This window comes from Panthera pardus, unplaced genomic scaffold (genome assembly GCF_024362965.1).
Source record: "Panthera pardus isolate Hobbes unplaced genomic scaffold, ASM2436296v1 HiC_scaffold_8, whole genome shotgun sequence".
Lineage (NCBI taxonomy): Eukaryota > Metazoa > Chordata > Mammalia > Carnivora > Felidae > Panthera > Panthera pardus.
In genome coordinates, this window is record NW_026527013.1 from 152,835,847 (window position 1) to 152,856,518 (window position 20,672).

Sequence of the window (20,672 nt, forward strand, 5' to 3'; positions counted from 1 at the left end):
GTCACAGACTGAGGCTGTGCTGCTGCTGTGATGCTATTACATATACCCTGGTCGTGTGAGGCCCTGAAACCCAACTATTGCTCCCGCTGCCTCTGACCAAGAACTTTAACAGACCATGGACTGGAGGAGCCATGCCCGTCGTTGTCAGCACACCTATTCTGATGAAAAGATCCATCCAAAGCAGCCCCATCCAAAAAACAGGGGAGTGATTTGGTTACAACACCCAATTAAACAGTTTTTGGGGGGGGGAGGGGGGAAGGAGGGAGGAAGAGACCTGGTAAACAGCCCTTCCTATCTTGATGCATTGGGAAGAACTGAAGCAACTTACAAAACACTTAAAGAAAACCAGAAGCTATTTCACAACAACATCAAGTATAAATAGGCAATAGACATACAATCTCCACAGATGTGGATCTGGATCTGGACATCAGGGATTAGTTATATAGAGGTGGTAACTATCCTTCGGGAAGGGAGTACAATAGCATCATCTTTCTTGTTTTAAATGTTTATTTATTTTTTGAGGGAGAGACACACACACAGAGTGTGAGTGGGGGAGGGGCAGAGAGAGAGAGGGAGATACAGAATCCAAAGCGGGCTCTAGGCTCTGAGTTGTCAGCAAAGAGCCCCACACGGGGCTAGAACTCACAAACCGTGAGATGAGACCCGAGCCGAAGATGGATGCTCAACCAACTGAGCCACCCAGGTGCCCCCATCTTTCTTTTTTTTTTAAGTTTATTTTTATTTTGAGAGAAAGAATGAGCAGAGGAGGGCAGAGAGAGACGGAGAGAGAGAATCCCAAGCTGGCTCTGTACTGTCAGCCCAAAGCCTGACACAGGGCTCGAACTCACAATCCATGAGATCATGACCAAAGCCAAAATCAAGGGTCAGATGCTTAACTGACTGAGCCACCCAGGCACCATCCCCCCAAGTACCATCCTTCCAATACAAATAATAACCAATAAAAATGCAGTCTCTTTGTACAGATGGTTTGATTTGGGAAGGTAAAAACATTCTGCATATCCTTTTCACTTACTGCTATGGAAGAAAAGACAGGGTTCTTGCCATATTTGAAGGTAAAAGATGCAGAGAGTTTAGTAGTGTTTAAGCCAAGAGGACCATGTAGTGAAACCATACTGGAAACCAAATATGAAAAACAGAAGTAGAAATATTCTGGTTGAAAGTAGAGGAGAGTTAGGATAAAACCCTGGCCATTCATATCCATTCATGCCTTGAAATATGGAATCTTAACATTCTGGACCCTAGGTGAGATATTACTTTATAGATGAAGACATGCTCTAAATTGTATTGTTGGTTATCATAAAAGTAGGGCCAGGATGTGTCTTGCCTTTCTCTCCTTCCTTACCTAGTTGTCTCCTGGGAGTGTGGGGCTTTGGAGTGATGCCTCAGACATGTCAAGTGCCACGTTTTTCTCAAACCACTTAGCAGAGAGTGAGGGCCAGGGCTATTATTTATTCACTGGTCTCTTGGCTATCTTTATCTCCCACCTTAAGCCACTGTCATGTGGACCACCTCCCTCAGATTTTCCATTCCATCTCGGTGTTATTATCATATTCCTGACATATTCTCACTGCACCTACAAAAAAAGAAGGAGTAGTAGCTTTGTCTGTAGTGGTTTCACTGTCAGCAAAAGCCCTGGGGCTGAGACGTCTCTCTTCTTTCCTCATAACAGCTGACGGTAAATAGCAAACCTGCATTAGTGCCGCTTAAATGTTCTGGAAATCTGTAATTACAACAGGTGTCCCATGGGATTCTTATGCACAAAATATGTGAGGACCATGTGTCTAATTTTTCTTAGAACAATATTAGTTTTCTCCTCTCTTCACAGCGAAGGAAGTGATTTAAAGCATTTAAAAAAATGAATATTGAGGAGCACCTGGGTGGCTCAGTCAGTTAAGCATCCCACTTTTGGTTTCGGCTCGGGTCATGATCTCATGATTCGTGAGTTTGAGCCCAGCTCTGGGCTGACAGCACAGAGCCTACTTGGGATTCTCTCTCTCTCTCCCTCTCTCTCTGCGCCTCCCCAGCTGGCGCTTGCATGCACGCATGCACGCACAAGTACAAACACACCCGCTCTCTCTCAAAATAAATAAACATTTAAAATAAATAAATAAAAGTGAATACTGAAAAGGGGCACCTGAGTGGCTCAGTCGGTTGAGCGTCTGACTTCGGCTCAGGTCATGATATCACAGTTTGTGGGTTCAGGCCCCGCATCAGGCTCTGTGCAGACAGCTCAGAGCCTGGAGCCTGCTTCCGTCCCGTGTCTCCCTCTCTCTCTGCCTCTCCCCTGCTCACGCTCTCTCTCTCTCTCCCTCTCTCTCTCAAAAATAAACATTTAAAAAAAATGAATATTGAATTCCCAGAACATAAAGACAGAGAAATTTATTTGCTCATGACCAAACCAAAAAAATGAAAATTATTTTTGAATTAACCACCTCCCAGGATTCCTGTTCCCCATCACTCCCTTCCCTGAATGGACACTCCAGACCTGGAGGTCAGTGAAAATTCTATGTGTCCAATAATGTATTAGCTTTGGAGACTCAAATGATCTCCAAGGAGCACTTACTCCAGTGCTGCCCATGATCAGAAACAAAGCAATGTGGAATCGTCCAAATCCAATGGTCTCCACGGCGTCTTCCACGGTGAATGTCTTTGACTCTAACAAGGAAGGGCAGAGTGAGAGAAATAGCCTCTGTGAAAAGAGAACGTATGTGGAGGATTGCCACTAATAATGAGGAGGAAGATATTGAGAAACCAGTCCGTTTTTATAAAAACTAGTAAATACGGGGTGGGATGGGGGGGGGGCGGTTTAAGCAGCAGCTTCAGGATATGAGACTTCCGTGATCCTCTTACCTTTTGGCTGTGGCTCTGGGGTCTCCAGGCTCAGCTTCTGGAGGCTAATGATGGTGACCGGCTCTGTCTGCTTGGTTGCCATGTTCTAAATGGTCTAAATTTCCCACACAGCTTCCCTGATGGAAGCAGGAGAGGGAAGAAGAAAAATATGTAATAGAGTACACATTTGCCTTTAATCTACACAGAAAATCTATGAGGTAGGTATTCTAACTTCTCCCCAAATGAGAAGCCTGAGACATGGAGAGGTCAAATGGCCAAAGGAGACTATTGGGCCCCAGTGGCTAGTAATCAACCCTGAGTCAGGGGCCAGGGGAGCTCTGAACAACTTGGACAATAGCATCCTCTAACTGGGAGTGAAGATGGCCTTTGCCACAGGGCAATAATCACAGTAGGCAGAGCTTTACATTCCCATAGATCTTGTGGTTTATAGTGTGCTTTCTATGCAACATTTTCATTTCATTCTGCTGGAAACCCAGGAGCACTTCTGTTTGTCAGCCCCCTCCCCCTTTATGTATTTAGCCCAAAGGATTCTTAACTCTAAAAATCAAAAGAAAAATAAAACAAAGAAAGCTCACTATCAACTTAATGAAATCTTTTCCAAATGACTTTAAGACATGGTAATTTAACTCTACATCCCTTGCGGGATACATGGAAATCCTAACCTGTTCTCAGTAATTAGATTGTTACTAATAATACTGGTATCCTTATTTGGATACTAGTATGTATTGTAGGAGAAAGCAAGTAGTAATTATATTATTAGGAACCAAGACTTTTGGTGTAAAAGATACAAAAATTAAAGAAGTTATATAAAAACCTTATAATCCTAACTTTAAATTGGAAATACCAATATGAATTCACTATGTATTTTGTATACATATATATATATCTCCTAATATTATCCACTGGAAGAGCCTGGAAAAGATGACTAATAAGCACTCCTAGAGCCCAGATTGTTTTCTTTCCTATTTCCCATTAAAAGAAACCCTGGCGCCTTAGATAAATGGCTAATTCTGGATCTGGGACAGGAAATGTGTAAATTGAGCCTGGAACATCTTGTCATACCAGACAGCAAGGAAGGTATCAAACACTCCTGGGGCTGTGACAAAAGATTACAAGATTCAACTTGAAAAGGCTCCCAAGGGCCAAAGATGGGACAATTTAAGCATCAAGAAGAATAATGACTGCAAAGAATTGAAACACATCAAAGATATCAAAATCCATTGTTCACAGCAACACTAAAATGAAAAACTCACAGATCACCTTTGATACTAAGAAACCAACTCATTATTCTGAAAACTAGTAAATGTCTTGTCTTTCTTGTGTAAGTTGTTTGTACTTCAAGAGAACCAAACAGTTTGTTAAAGAAAATTGTTTTTTTTTTAATTTTACCTAATACATGCAGAAAAAAAAAGGATGAATGGAATTAAGTTATGATTTTACAACTCAGTGAAATCATGGATCTAGGCAATGATTACCAGTGGCTGATAAATTACTAGGTGAAAGGCTGATGAAAAGATGGATAAGAGATAGATAAGACTGATAACACCCGTAGCCATGGAAAAATCTTAATGCTGGGGTGCCTGGGTGTCTCTGTTGGTTAAGCATTGGACTCTTGATTTCCACTTAGGTCATGATGTCACTGTTCATGAGATGGAGCCCTGTATTGGGTTCCGTGATTCTCTCTCTTCCCTCTCTGCCTCCCCCTTCCCCCAGCTCTCTCTCTTTCACACACATAAAATAAATAAATACACTTAAAAAAAAAAAACAGAAAAATCTTAATGCTGCTGAGAGACAGTCAGATATCACGTGGTCCTGATGAGATGCAATAGGACGGAAGTGTACAACATCACCTGTGATGTACTCTCCTAAGAAGAAATTGAACCAGAATCTGATCAAGCCTCTACCTCTACCAGTTTATGCAGGAGATGAAGAAGAAGCTCATTAGACCATACCATGTGGATGCGATAAAACAAAATCCAGTATGTGGGAAGTTGTATAAGATAAGTCACCTAACTTCTTCAATGAAGAAATGGCAAGCTAAAAAGAGGAAAGGGGAAATTGTAGACTAAAACAAAAGTGACAAATCAACCAAATAAATGAGTTGATCTTATCTGGATCCTCAGTCAAATAAACTGACTATAAAACAGCAACAACCAAGAGAATGAGAGGAAAAAGCGATGAGAGGAAAATCAGGGCAATGTCAACAAGCATGAAAGTTGGATGATATCAAGGAATTTCTGATGACGCCATTAGGTGGGACAATGATCTTACGGCTATGGCAGAAAAAAAGAATCCTTACATCGTAGGGATATGTATACTAAATATTTAGGGACAAAATGATGTGATGGCTGGGATTTGTTTTAAAATAATTCAATAGTAGGGTGGGAGAGGGTGCATAAGAAGTAGATGGGCATATAGAAGAATAAAGAATGGCCGTATGTGGAAAATTATTGAAGGAGGGTGATTGGTTCATTGGGGTTCATTTAATATCTGCCTTTGAAGATGTGTAATATTTTTCGAAATAAATAGTTCAAAAAGTGAAGTTCTAAGATTTTAAAATAACTTTTCCAATGTCAGACCACTAGTAAATAGCAGGATCAGAACTCAAACCAAGGTATTTTTTCCCCAGCATAAAGAACTAGCCACAAACCAGTTTGTAGCCACATATCAAGGTCATTTAAGTTGGCTAAAGGCCAGCTCTGTATCTTGTATTGCATGGACTCCTGTAAAGACGGTGAAAGAAGGTCTGATATGTTCTCTGCCCTAAGGAGTCCTTATTCTAGTTGGGGACACCAAAGATACACATCAAAACAACTGTACTGTAATGTAGCTATTATTTATTTTCCTAAAATGCTGTCACAGAGACACAAATATTCCCAGATGAGAGAGAGATCAATAATGCTCAGAAGTAAGTCCATGAAATCCTCTTTCTCAAAGGAAAACATGAAAAGTTCAAAAAGCTGTTACTTTCCCACAGTGGAAAAAGTAAAAAATAATTGGCCTCTCAGCCCATGTAAGAGCCTGAAAATCATTCAGACAGACTGTTCTGGAACTACCGCTCCCTTTCCAGACTTTGTCCAAACACCCTTTGGAGAAGTGCTCTTTATCTGGTAACTTTTATAATGAAGTAGTTAGCGGAAAAATCCCCTTCTTTTGATTATAAAAAGGACTTCTATACACATCAAAAATTGGCTATGACTAACACACTTACAATTTGGAAGATGAACAAGTAACAGATTTAACTCAATCAAAATTTGAAAACAAGACCATTCCATGAGAATGGCATAGTGGTGATGATTGTACAACCTTGTGACTGTACTAAAATTCACTAAATTATATGCTTTAAAATGGTAAGTTTTATTGCATGCAAATCACATCATTTTTTTTTCTAAAAAACAGTAATGCAAATCATAGCAGCAGACTTAAAAATCAAAAGTGATTCAGGCCATTTATAGTCTTAGAGAATAAAACCATTTAGTTGGGTGGGAAAATAATCTTTTAAATCCCAGTAAGTTCATTTTAAGTTCAGTTACAAATAAAATGCTTAACAATAAGCTCAATCTTCAATCTTCAATCAACACTTAATCTCTCCTACGAGTCAAGTTTTACGACTTCTCATAGCAATCAAAACATGTTTTACAATTTTAACCATCACAAAGGCTTATGTTTTAGAAGAGTAATAAAACAACCTCTAGCAATTCTCCTTTTCGTAGTGAGTGGCAAGAAAAGACACACAGGAAATCTGTTTTTTACTGAGCAGAGCAAGTTTTAATTCATATGCTTTAACCTGATTAGATCATTCCGGGGGTCATAAATATCCTACATTCCTCCATTTTCTTATCAGCAAAGAGAAGCGATTCATCATGGAGGACCTGGAAAAAGGTATTAGGTCCAAGATAATTACTTCACAGCTTTCGTGAATGAAAACTGATCCCAGTAAGGGAGATTCACATCCGTGATTTCATTCTTTTTTCAAGATTTTATTTTTGGGGAGGGGCCAAGACGGCAGAATAGCCCAGAAGCTTTTTTGTGTGCCTCTCGCCCCTAAAATGCAACCAGATCAACACTAAACCATCTTGCACACCCAGAAAACTAATTTGAGGCTTAACACAACAATCTACACCACCTGAACCACAGAACTTGGCAGGTACCTGGTGCAGAGAGGTGAGGGGGGCGGGGAGAGAAGCTGCAAGGGCAGGGAGCGGTTTTTGCTCAAAGAGAAGGGGGGAGAGTACGGAAAAAGCACCCCACCCCCACCCCGTCCCACCGAAAGAAGCTGGAAAGAAAAAAGGAGAAGTGGAAACAGCCATGTAGGTCTGAACCAAAAAGGGAGAAAGGAGAGGGTTTAAATTCCATTAAGACTCTATACACTGGGAGAGCACAGAGTGTGAAACTCTGCAGCTCCATACCTGGCACAGCTCCGGTGGGAAGGGTGAATTCCCAGGAGTAGAGAGCAAGGTCCGAGGGGTCCTCAGGTCACACAGGGAGTGGCGGTTCCCCTGTTGGGAGGACATTTGAAAGAAGCTGTGCAGCCTCCCCACAGGCTAAGGTCCCAGCAGACCCTGGAGAAGAGCCACATTCGCTGGTGCTGGAATAAGGACATTGAGGGTGAAGACTGGCACCCGGTGTGTGTTGTGATGCTCCATAATCCCTGCAGCGCTGCAGCTACACAATGGCATGAGCTTTTTCTGGGGGTGGGATGGCACCCAGCCGCAGTCTCTGGGCATCGGCAGCAGGGCAGTCCTGTGAACGTTCCTGGGTGTGGCTGGCACCAGGCCATTGCTCAGGAGACCCTCCCCCAGAGGATCCGAGCCGATCAAAGCTACAGTCCCTCAGAAGGGAGGAAACACAGCCGCATCTGAGATAAAACTCAGGAGGCAGGTGCCACCTGGCAGCCTGGCGGCTTGGTCACCGACAGCGTAGAAGCAGGGAGTGGACGGAAGCGGGAGACAAAGGCGGGGTGCTTGATTGCCAGTGGGGGAGAGCACAGAGTTCCGATACTACAGACTGGGTACCTGGGTGATGCCATTTCACCCGCCCCACCCCATGCATGTGCCTACACACCTAGATACGCCACAGCAATCCACTCCAAAAGCTAACCAGCGCCATCTAGTGGAGGTGGAGCTGTTACAGTAAACCCCGCCCAACCGGGCCAACAGTGCTCTTGACAACGCAAGTCTCTCCACCTGCTTAGTTTACGGAGGATTAAGTGCTTCATTGCTTGACTTCTATGGGAAATCGGAGGTAATTTCCTATTTCATTCTGTTCACTGGTCTTTTTTTCAGTTTTTTTTTCTTTTTCTTTTCTTATTCTTGAATACAGAAAGAAAAAATTTATTATCTTCCATTTTTATTACAAGACTGTTCTTTATTTTTCTCTACTCTATTTTTTACTTTTTTGTACAATTTTTAAAATTCTATTCAACTTTCATCATTTCATCTTATTCTATTTTATTGTATTCATTTTTCAAATTTTCAAACATTTTGTGTTTTTCTTTTCTTATCTTTCCTTTCTTTCTCTAATCTACCAAGCCTCTTCCAACAACCAGACCAAAACGCACCTAGGATCTAGCATCCTTTCTTTGATTTCTTTGTGTTGTTTTTAATTTTTAATTTTTATTTTTTTCACTTTATTAATTCCTTTTCTTCCTTCAAAATGACAAAACAAAGGAATTCGCCCAAAAAGAAAGAACAGGAAGAAATGACAGCCAGGGACTTAATCAACACAGATACAACAAGATGTCTGAACCAGAATTTAGAATCATGATATTAAGAATACTAGCTGGGGTTGAAAATAGATTAGAATCCCTTTTTGCAGAGATAAAAGAAGTAAAAGCTAGTCAGGATGAAATGAAAAATGCTATAACTGAGCTGCAATCTCAAATGGATGTTGGCAGCAAGGATGGATGAGGCAGAGCAGCAAATGAGCAATATACAGGACAAACTTATGGAGAATAATGAAGCAGAAAAAAAGAGGGAAACTAAGGCAAAAGAGCATGAAATAAGAATTACAGAACTCAGTGACTCATTAAAAAGGAATAACATCAGAATCTTAGGGGTCCCAGAAGATTATGAGAGAGAAAAAGAGGTAGAAAATTTATGTGAGCAAATCATGGCAGAAAATGTTCCTACCCTGGGGAAAGACACAGACATCAAAATCCAGGAAGCACAGAGAACTCCCATTAGATTCAACAAAAACCAACCATCAACAAGGCATATCATAGTCAAATTCACAAAATACTCAGGCAAGGAAAGAATCATGAAAGCAGTAAGGGGGAAAAAAGTCCCTAACCTATAAGGGAAGACAGATCAGGTTTGCAGCAAACCTATCCACAGAAACTTGGGAGGCCAGAAAGGAGTGGCCTTTTCTTGGGAGGCCGGAAAGGATATATTCAATGTGCTGAATCAGAAAAATATGCAGTTGAGAATTCTTTATCCAGTAAGGCTGTCATTCAAAATAGAAGGAGAGATAAAGAGTTTCCCAGACAAACAAAAATTAAAGGAGTTCATGACCACTAAACCAGCCCTGCAAGAAATTTTAAGGGGGACTCTCTAAGGGGAGAAAAGACCAAAAAAAAAAAAAAAAAAAAAAAAAAAAAAAAAAGACCAAAAGTAAAAAGACTAGAAAGGACCAGAGAACACCACTAGAAACTCCAACTCTATAGGCAACATAATGGCATTAAATTCCTATCCTTCAGTACTCACTCTAAACATCAATGGTCTAAACGCTCCAATAAAAAGACATAGGGTAACAGAATGGGTAAGAAAACAAGATCCATCTATATGCTGTTTATAAGAGACCCATTTTAGACCTAAAGTCACCTTTAGAATGAAAATAAGGAGATGGAGAACCATCTATCATCCTAATGGTCACCAAAAGAAAGCCAGAGTAGCCATACTTATATCAGACAATCTAGATTTTAAAATAAAGTTTGTAAAAAGAGATGAAGAAGGGCATTACGTTATAATTAAGGGATCTATCCACTAAGTAGACCTAACAATTGTAAACATTTATGCTCTAAACATGAAGCGCCCAAATATATAAATCAGTTAATCACAAACATCAAGAAACTCATTGATAATAATACCATAATAGTAGGGGATTAACATCCCACTTACAACAATGGACAGGTCGTCTAAACAAAGGGAACAATGGCTTTGAATGACACACTGGACCAGATGGACTTAACAGATATATTCAGAACATTTCATCCTAAAGCAGCTGAATATACATTCTTCTCGAGTGTACATGGAACATTATCCAGAATAGATCCCATACTGGGACACAAATCAGCCCTTAGCAAGTACAAAAAGGTCGAGATCATACCGTGCATATTTTCAGACCACAACGCTATGAAACTCAAAATCAACCACAAGAAAAATTTTGGAATGATAACAAATACTTGGAGACTAAACAATATCCTACTAAAAAATAAATGGGCTAAGCAAGAAGTTAAAGAGGAAATTAAAAAGCACATGGAAGCCAATGAAAATGATAACACCACAGCCCCAAATCTCTGGGACTCAGCAAAGGCGGTCATAAGAGGGAAGTATATAGCAATCCTGGCCTTCCTAAAAAAGGAAGAAAGTTCTCAAATACACAACCTGAGAGCTGAATACACCTCAAAGAGCTGGAAAAAGAACAGCAAATAAAACCTCAAACCAGCATAAGACAAAGACAGGAAATAATAAAGATGAGAGCAGAAATCAATGCTATCAAAATAAAACAAAACAGAACAGATCAATGAAACCAGGAGCTGGTTCTTTGAAAGAATTAACAAAATTGATAAACTTCTAGCCAGTGTGATCAAAAAGAAAAAGGAAAGGACCCAAATAAATAAAATCAAGAATGAAAAAGGAGAGATCACAACCAACACAGCAGAAATAAAAACAATAATAAGAGAATATTATAAGAAATTATAGGCCAATAAAATGGAAAATCTGGAAGAAATGGACAAATTCCTAGACATATAAACTACCAAAACTGAAATAGGAAGAAATAGACAATTTGAACAGACCCACAACCAGTAAAGAAATTGAATTAGTCATCAAAAATCTCGCAAAAAAACAGAGTCCAGGGCCAGATGGCTTTCCAGGGGAATTCTACCAAACATTTAAAGAAGAGTTAACACCTATTCTTTTGAAGCTGTTCCAAAAAATAGAAATGGAAGGAAAACTTCCAAACTCATTCTATGAAACCAGCATTACCTTGATTCCAAAACCAGACAAAGACCCCACTAAAAAGGAGAACTACAGACCAATTTCCCTGATGAACGTGGATGCAAAAATCCTCAACAAGATACTAGCCAACCGGATCCAACAATACATTAAAAGCATTATTCACCATTGTAAGTGGGATTTATACCTGGGATATAGAGCTGGTTCACTAACCACAAATCAATCAACGTGATACATCACATTAATAAAAGAAAGGGCCAGAACCACATGATCCTCTCAATAGATGCAGAGAAAGCATTTGACAAAATACAGCATCCTTTCTTGATAAAAACCCTAAAGAAAGTAGGGATAGAAAGATCATACCTCGAGATCATAAAAGCCATACATGAAAGACCCACCACTAATTATCATCCTCAATGGGGAAAAACTGAGAGCTTTCCCCCTAAGGTCAGGAACAAGACAGGGATGTCCACTCTCGCCACTATTATTCAACATAGTATTGGAAGTCTTAGCCTCAGCAATCAGACAACACAAATGAATAAAAGGCATCCAAGTTGGCCAGGAGGAAGTCAAACTTTTACTCTTCGCAGATGACATCATACTCTATATGAAAAACCCAAAAGATTCCACCAAAAAACTGCTACAACTGATCCATGAATTCAGCAAAGTTGAAGGATATAAAATCAATGCACATAAATTGGTTGCATTCCTATACATCAATAATGAAGCAACAGAAAGACAAACAAGGAATATATCCCATTTACAATTGCACCAAAAACCATAAAATATATAGGAATAAACATAACCAAGATGTGGAAAATATACAGACTGACAACTAGAGAAAGCTTATGAAAGAAATTGAAGAAGACACAAAAAAATGGAAAAACATTCCATGCTCTTGGATTGGAAGAATAAACATTGTTAAAATGTTGATACTACCCAAAGCAATCTACCTATTCAATGCAATCCCTATCCAAATAACACCAGCATTCTTCACAGAGCTACAAAAAAACAATCCTAAAATTTTTATGGAACCAGAAAAGACCCCAAATAGCCAAAGCAATCTTGAAAAGGGAGACTGAAGCTGGAGGCATCACAATCCCGGACTTCAAGACGTATTACAAAGCTGTAATCATCAAGACACTATGGTACTAGCACCAAAACAGACACTCAGACCAATGGAATGGAACAGAGAACTCAGCAATGGACCCACAAATGTATGGCCAACTAATCTTTGGCAAAGCAGGAAAGAATATCCAATGGAATAAAGACGGTCTCTTCAGCAAGTGGTGCTGGGAAAACTGGACAGCGACATCCAGAAAAATGAACCTGGAACAGTTTCTTACACCATACACAAAAATAAACTCAAAACAGATGAAAGACCTAAATGTAAGACAGGAAATCAAAACCCTAGAGGAGAAAGCAGGCAAAAACCTCTTTGACCTCATCCACAGCAACCTCTAACTCAACATGTCTCTAGAGGCAAGGAAAACAAAAGCAAAAATGAACTCTTGGGACCTCATAAAAATAAAAATCTTCTGCTCAGCGAAGGAAATAATCAGCAAAACTAAAAGGCAACCGACAGACTAGGAGAAGATATTTGCAAATGACATATCAGATAAAGGGTTAGTACCCAAAATCTATAAAGAATTTATCAAACTCAACACCCAAAAAACAAATAATCCAGTGAAGAAATGGGCAAAAGACATCAATAGACACTTCTCCAAAGAAGACATCCTGATGGCCAACTAACACATGAAAAAATGCTCAACATCACGCATCATCAGGGAAATACAAATCAAAACCACCTCACACCTGTCAGAATGGCTAACATTAACAACTCAGGTAATGACAGATGTTGGCGAGGATGTAGAGAAAGAGGATATCTCTTGCACTGCTGGTGGGAATGCAAACTGGTGCAGCCACTCTGGAAAACAGTATGGAGGTTCCTCCAAAAATTAAAAATAGAACTACCCTACAACCCAGCAATTGCACTACTAGGTATTTACCCAAGGGATACAGGTGTGCTCTCTTGAAGGGGCACATGCACCCCCATGTTTACAGCAGTGCTATTGACAATAGCCAAAGTATGAAAAGAGCCCAAATGTCCATCAATGGATGCATGGATAAAAAAGATGTGGGGTGTGTGTGTGTGTATATAATGGAGTATATATAAAGATGTGGGGTGTGTGTGTGTGTGTGTGTGTGTGTGTGTGTGTGTGTAATGGAGTATTACTCGGCAATCAAAAAGAATAAAATCTTGCCATTTGCATCTACATGGATGGAACTGGAGGGTATTATGCTAAGTGAAATTAGAGAAAGACAAATATATGACTTCACTCATATGACAAATTTAAGATATGAAACAGATGAACATAAGGGAAGGGAAGCAAAAATCATATAAAAACAGGGAGGGGGACAAAACACAAGAGACTCTTAAATATGGAGAACAAACAGAAGGTTACTGGAAGGGTTGTGGGGGGCAGTGATGAGCTAAATGGGTAAGGGGCATTAAGGAATCTACTCCTGAAATCACTGTTGCACTATATGCTAACTATCTTGGATATAAATTAAACAAATTGGTTTTTTTAATAAGATTTTATTTTTAAGTAATCTCTACACCCAATGGGGGGCTCAAACTTACAACCCTGAGATCAAGAGTTTCACAGTCTACTAAGCCAGCCAGGCACCCCATATGATTTCATATTTTTCTTGATTGAAAGGGAGACTCATTTTGTTTCTATCATATAAATGAAACTAAAATGTAGCGTGATTTTAGGCCACCGATGAGAAAAAGAAAAGAGAATTCCTTGTGGTCATGACATTGGACTTCAAAACATAAAATCTTTGCATATAACACTTGGTCCTAAAGTGAGCAATATGTATATGGTCAAAAAAAAAAAAAAAAAAAAAGTTTGTTCATTCATTTTCAGGTTTAGAGTCAGCATTTGAAAAACTACATGGACTTGATTGTGGTTTCAGAACTGAATGAAAATGTTAATACCCTCAACAATGACTAAACTTATCCTTAAAAAAAGAGAGATGAAGTCAGTGAGGAAAGTTGGATGGATGGGGCGGCAGCCCACCCAAAAAAGCATGAGAACCGGAGCTCTAAGTATACTATTAGTAATCGCAAAAACAGCCAATAGAGTAACTAAAAATAAAAGGAAAAAAACAAGAACAATAACTTACCTAACGTGAAAATATGTACCCCCAGATGGTATACATTTTATATTTTACGTAGATATATGAAAATTCCATGACAGTGACTATCTTCGGGGCAAAGGAAGGAGAGCTTGGGATGCGGGTGAACCGGAATGAAAAAATGCATCCATATAAACCTACACCTTGTGCATGCCAGGCATTAGAGCGTGTCCGTGCTGCTGGAGGAGCTCCCACCAGCTTCCGAGGGCGGACTGTATACATCTCTTCCCAACTCTGTATTCAGTAACATCATGTTGGTAATTCAAAACCAGCCATGGTGAGACTATTTACACCAGAGAGATCGGCAAACACTACAAATCTAGGCACCACGCCCCTCTTCAACCCAATCTTTTTATTAAACACACCACTACCTCAAAGCCCCTATTCCTCCTTCCTTACCAGTGACTCTCAACCAGCGGCATGGGAGGCTTGAACATTTTTTCCAGGTGATCGTTACTGTGAGCCCTACGTAGCCCCCATCTGAAATCCATCATTCCATGCCCTTGGAACAGTTCGTGTCAATTTGGCAATGGGTCAAAAGCTTTAGAAACTAGTTTCATCTGAACGGGTAATCCCAGTTCTTGTCATTTGTTCCAAGGAAATATCTCAAATATGGAAAATGCTCTCTATACAAAGAAGTTTATCTAAACACTTTTTTATCCAAGTCTATTTTAACAATAACAAATAGGAAACAACCTACGTAGTGAAAGTAGTAGAGAGGAAATGGTTAAACTGATAATACATACAGCATCTAAAATTATATTGAGGGGGGCGCCTGGGTGGCTCAGGTGGTTATGCACCTGACTCTTGATATTGGTTCAGGTCATGACCTAATGGTCATGAGATCAAGCCCCGCATCGGGCTGCATGCTAAGCATGGAGCCTGCTTAAGTTTCATTCTCTCTCTCTCTCTGCCTCTGTCTCTCTCTCTCTCTCTCTCTCTCTCTCTCTTCCCCTCCCCCCCGCCCCTCTCCCTGGCTCATGCTCTCTCTCTAAAAATAAAATAAAACAAATAATTTTATATTGATGTAGACTTTTTAGTAACATGAAAAACAGTTGCGATTGGTTTTTTAAAAGGATACCTATAAAATATTAGGAGAATGGCAAAGAGGAAATCATGACATAAACCATCATCTTTTATAGTGAATAATGGATTGAGACTGCCTTCAGTTGATAAACTAAGAAATAAAATACAATTATGTTGTTTTAACTATAAAGATAATTACCAGAAAAACTTAAAAAACAAAAAACAAGACAAAAGAAATTTCTCTGGGGATGGGGAAAATCAAGTCAGGAGATTGTTTATTTCTGTTATAAACTCATCCGGCAACTTGATTTGTTGCCATATGCACTTTCTACCTCAATACAGAAATTATAAAATTCAATACATGCAGACAAAGCACAGACTATCTGCAACACACATGTTTAACAAAGGCTCATGGAGGTCAGGAAGGAAACAATGGAGGGGCCAAGCCATGAGGGACAAACACAAAAGAATACATACAGTGCTGACAAATGAAATTATGTTCAACCTAAGTAGTTATCATGCCTTCAAATTAAAAAGAGTTACCATTTTCCTTTATCAGGTTTGCCAAAGTCTTAAAAATTGATTCTACACCGCGAAAGGGAAATAGGCACTCAAATTATCACTGGGAATGTCCACTGCTACCTTTGCACAAGGCAATTAGGCAGAGATGAAAGAATATTGACTAAGCAATTTCATTCCTAGGATTCATCCTAATGGAGTAGTCGAAAGGTAGACAAAGATACATACAAGGAAGGTCACCACTCTGTTGTTTTCACAACAACAAAAGAATTGGATACACCCTCAACGCCCACCAGTGGAGAAGTGGCTAAACAGAATACCATTTAAAAGCTCTTAGTGAAAGGCCATCACGTGCTGAAAGCATTTTCCAAGATGTGTGTCTATAATGCAGATGTATCCACAACGTATGGGTATGTACGTATTGATCCCAATTTATAATATTTCACTTAAATAGGTACCTGCATGGAGATTTCAGGAGAGATGTTGTCTGAAACTTTTTGTCTTTCAGTAAGTATTTGTGGAGTACTACTATGTACTAGACCATAGAATATAATGAAAGGGTCTCTGGCGAACAAAGGGACAGATTCAGGCAGGAAGAGTGGGTCCTAGGGTTAAGTGGAGGTTGCTCTGGCACACAAAGGGGGGCCCCTGCTTAACGAGTCCTCAGACCTGGGGAGGCTTCTGCAAGCAATTCTAAGTGGAGGCCTGAAGGAGAAGCAGGAGCCAGCCATGAGGACAAGGGTAAGAAAAGAATTACCTAGGGCAGGGAGAAGTTAGGGTTTTTTCCCCATTCTTCCTTCTTTATGCTTATCTAATTTGTTTGAATTTTTAGAAAGGCTAGTTCTTGTACCACAAAAATTCTTTCTGCAAAAGTGAACCAATGTATAGTTGACGTCTTGCTTCCGGTGTTCACTAGGTCACTGTCCTAGGCAGGCCTGACCACTGCCCCCACTGCCCCCCATCACCGGCCATGACCTATCGGGTCAGCAGTAGGCACTTGACCCAGACATGATCAAATCACTAACTGGCTGGAAGTGTCCAAGGTGGCCTGGCACAGGAAGCCCTCTTTCATGGTAGCGGTGTTTGCACAACATTGTAAATTATACAACCAAATGCCACTGAATGGGTCACTTTAAAATTGGTATAATGGTCAGTGTTATGTTATAGATATTTTACCACGATTTCAAAAGTTAAAATAAGAAAAGCCATTTGCAAATGTGTGTGTGTGCATGTGTGTGCATGCACATGTCTATGCACTCAACAAATAAATGTCGGTAGTACATATAAACCACAAATTACAAGAAAAACATTAGATTCTAATAGATTGATGGGCAAATTACATGAACAAACAATTCACAAGAATATATAAAAACTGGAAGCAAAACTGGAAAATTGTTCACCTTCTGTAGTAACTGACAAAATGGCAGTCACAAAAAAATCCTTAGGTATCATTTTATACCTACTAAATTAACATAAGAAGGAAGAAAGGACAGAAAGAAGGAAGGAGGAGGGAAGGAAAGGGGAAGAAGAATTAGAGGAGGAAAGGAGGGAGAAAGGGAGGGAGGAAAAGGAAGGCAATCAGTAGCCACGGTGAGACTGAGATTGAATGGATTCTGTTTCTTCCTCAGTTTCCTTCTCTGAAAATGGAAATAATACCCAGCTACCTGTGGCAGAAGTAGCTTGCTGTCTTCCCAATAAGGTCCTCCCTTGCACCTCGCTGAAGAAGGTGGTCACCGAGAGGCAGATGAAGGCCCTTCTGCCCCTCCCCCCTGCATGATGGCTGATGCTTCATCAGGCATCTTGGGTCATGATGCAAATGTGAAGATGGAAATATGGAAACTTCGGGCCAAGTCTGGCAGAGCATAAGCTAGAAAGAGCCTGGAAACCTCTCCTACGGCTGTGGACCACTTACCTCCAGACATCTACATGGGAAAAAAATTAAGTGCTCTCTCTTGAAGACACTGTTATTTCTAGTCTCTGTTCCTTGAAGTTGTGTGCAATTATTTTATTTTTAGTCTAGCTGAGTGTAGCAGTGGGAGGGAAGAAGGAACAAAGAAATATGTAGATGGCCGTGATCAATGGATGATAAACACCACTGCACTCAGACCAGCCAGTTGTGTATAATTCTTAACTGAGAAGCTTCCTCTTCAGTTTGTTACAAGGATCAGATGTGATGAGGTTTGTATAACATGGCACAGTGCCCGCTGCAACCTAAGCACCCATGGGAGTACTATTTCTTATCCCTGAATAAGGGTATCAACTAAATGTCTAAAATTTCTCCATAATCACAAATCAAATACACACAGCATAAGTTCTTAAGTATTTTCAGAGTTATCAAATGTGTGCAAAAGCATTTACTGCTTAATATTCCACTAACATTAAAACACCTTGGCCTCAGATGAAAAACCACCCAAATGGGAAAAGAAATTACTTGTTTTCTGAAATAGATTGACTATTTGGGTGTTGGGTGCCATGTTGGGTGGTGGGGAGGGGAGTTCAGCAGTGTAGACAGATTATCAGGATTTGGGCATTCACATCTGCATGCTATAAATGGGCTTACAGTACACGTTATTAAGAGGACACCCAACATTAACTCAAATTTAATAGATCACAGATATTCTCCTTGTATTCTCTAGGGTTTCAGCCAAGTTTCATAAGGAAAAATTTTCATAAAAAAGGGGACAGAATGTTCCATAGAGATAGATATGAGGTACATTACAGACAGAACTTGTAATCTCAAGTCTGAAATGGAGTGTTGGAAAAGCTGAGTTGGCGTCTTCTATTGTTTCCCTAAATCATTCTGAATCCATTCTAACCTAGGAAGAGGAGGGATAATTAGTTGGACCAACTCAAGAAGAGAAGGAATAACATGGTGAAGAATGTTTCCCACCCCTTACCATCAGCTCCTTAAAAACTACAATGGGAAAGTAACCCATGACCTAGCTTCAAAAAATCTGTAAAAGGGGTGCCTGCCTGGCTCACTTCAGGAGCTTATGACTCTTGATCTCAGGGTTGTGATGTTGAGCCCCATGTTGGGACTTTATTTTACTTAAAAAATAAAACCTTTAAATAAATAAATAAAGAAACAAAATATCTGTAAGAACTGACACGCTGAGGGTCTACTCTGAAAGTCAAAAGGCTCACGTGGCATTCAAGCTTCATTAAAATAAATTCCAGGGCACTGATGGACTTTTTATTCCATTGCATTTTGCTATACTGAATTTTTTAGCCAGAAATAATTGAGCCATGTCAGAGCTTTTTAAAACTGAACGTGCTTGTATGTGTGTATGATGTAATTGATTTTGCAATATCATCAGTATGAAGAGGGAACTTTTCATATTCCATGTGCCTTCAGTCAAGTACAAATGGTCAAACTCCTACCTCCCCAACCCCCACTCCAAAGCAGGAAAAGTACATCCAGATCTATGCTGCCCGTCGGAGTTTCTTACCTCTGTATAGTCCTTGGAAAGCTTTCCAGTTTCAGGCTCTTTTGCTCACTCTTAACACAGCCAAGTGTCACGCAGCAGTTAGACCATTGGTGGCCCTAGGAGGGGCTTCTGGACTTACCTGCCTAAGAAGCCCGGCCCCCTGGTCTTCTCCTCCTCTTTTGGCTCAGTTCTGTGAGTGGAATTCTTTAAGGAGCAACCTTGTGGTGTGGGCAAGTGAGTGACATCCAGGTTACACCCCCTTTTCTGTAGCCCTTCACCCAATCCTTTTTTAAAGGGGAAATTATGTCTCTCATTGAGATTAAAGAAGGCTGCCAAATCTTGGAGGAAAATAACAGTTTTCAGGGAGGCCATGGGAACTTCTGGAAAAGCAGGGCTCTAGGTGAGGGGCAGAAGGAAGCTTTGTCCTTTCAAACCTTTTCTCACAGCCATCACTGCTTAGAAGTAAAGAGGCAAAGCCTGGTGATCCATGTACACGTAGCATATTTTTAGATAGTTGTTGAGAAGGGCAGTGATGTCCTGAGAAACTTGAAATTATCCAGTGATCTTGGCTTTTATGGATTTAAACTAACATTTACATACGGCTTTTGTCTGTTCTTTCCTTTAGGCAATGTTACCAGATAAGTAGCAGGTCCATGCCCCATGCTTTACACTTCCTTTCCACAACCCAGAGAATGGAGATCACTAATCCCCATTTTGGCAATGAGCAGAACAACTGGGTCTCCTGCCTGGGGACACACATGATAAAGTATCAGAATTGGAAGTCAAAGATGTCAACTATCATTCTTAGGCTCAACCTGCTTTAATCTCTGAAAATTTTCTAGCAGCTAATTGTGCCTTAAGTTGTGCTAGACAAGTCATGACACTGATACAGAAGGTGACATGGAACCTTCCTCGGGTCTGAGCCATGACACTTCCATGCGCACCCATCAACCCCACTATCAAGCAGGGCAGGAGGGAGCTGAAGAACCCAGAGATATGTCCAAAAGGCAATTTTGGATTTGGTCAAATACTCTGAAATCTTAAGAACTAGATGCTATGTAGAAAGTGCCTTGAGGCACCTGGCTGGCTCAGTCATGAGAGCATGCGACTCTGGATCTTGGGGTTGTGAGTGTAAGTCTCACGTTGGAGGTAGAGTTTACTTAAAAAAAAATGAGGGGCGCCTAGATGGTTCAGTTGGTTAAGTGTCTGACTTTTGTCTCAGGCCACGATCTCACGATTTATGAGTTCAAGCCTCACATCCTGCTCTGTGCTGACAGCTCAGAGCCTGGAGCCTGCTTCAGATTCTGTGTGTGTCTCTTTCTCTGCCCCTTCCTCTCTCTCTCTCTCTCTCTCTCAAAAATAAATAAACATTAAAACCATTTTTTTTTAAAGTGCCTTGTAAACTGTAAAGCACTGTACCAATGGTAACAATGCTTAATTCCACTGG

The 20,672-nt window shown here is 40.2% G+C and overlaps 1 protein-coding gene across 2 annotated transcripts in view; it reads right to left on the reverse strand.

The window, feature by feature from the left end:
• SVOPL (SVOP like) overlaps positions 1-3,092 on the reverse strand; it is a 67,643-nt gene extending 64,551 nt beyond the window's left edge. For both annotated transcript variants that reach the window (XM_019452890.2, XM_053897563.1), the window contains exons 1-2: positions 2,872-3,092; positions 2,585-2,676 (exon numbers count right to left, since the gene is read on the reverse strand). In XM_019452890.2, the coding sequence (XP_019308435.1) occupies positions 2,585-2,676; positions 2,872-2,953 (174 nt within the window). In that variant the 5' untranslated portion in view covers positions 2,954-3,092. The remainder of the gene's footprint in view (positions 1-2,584; positions 2,677-2,871) is intronic.
• Positions 3,093-20,672: the final 17,580 nt, after the last annotated feature.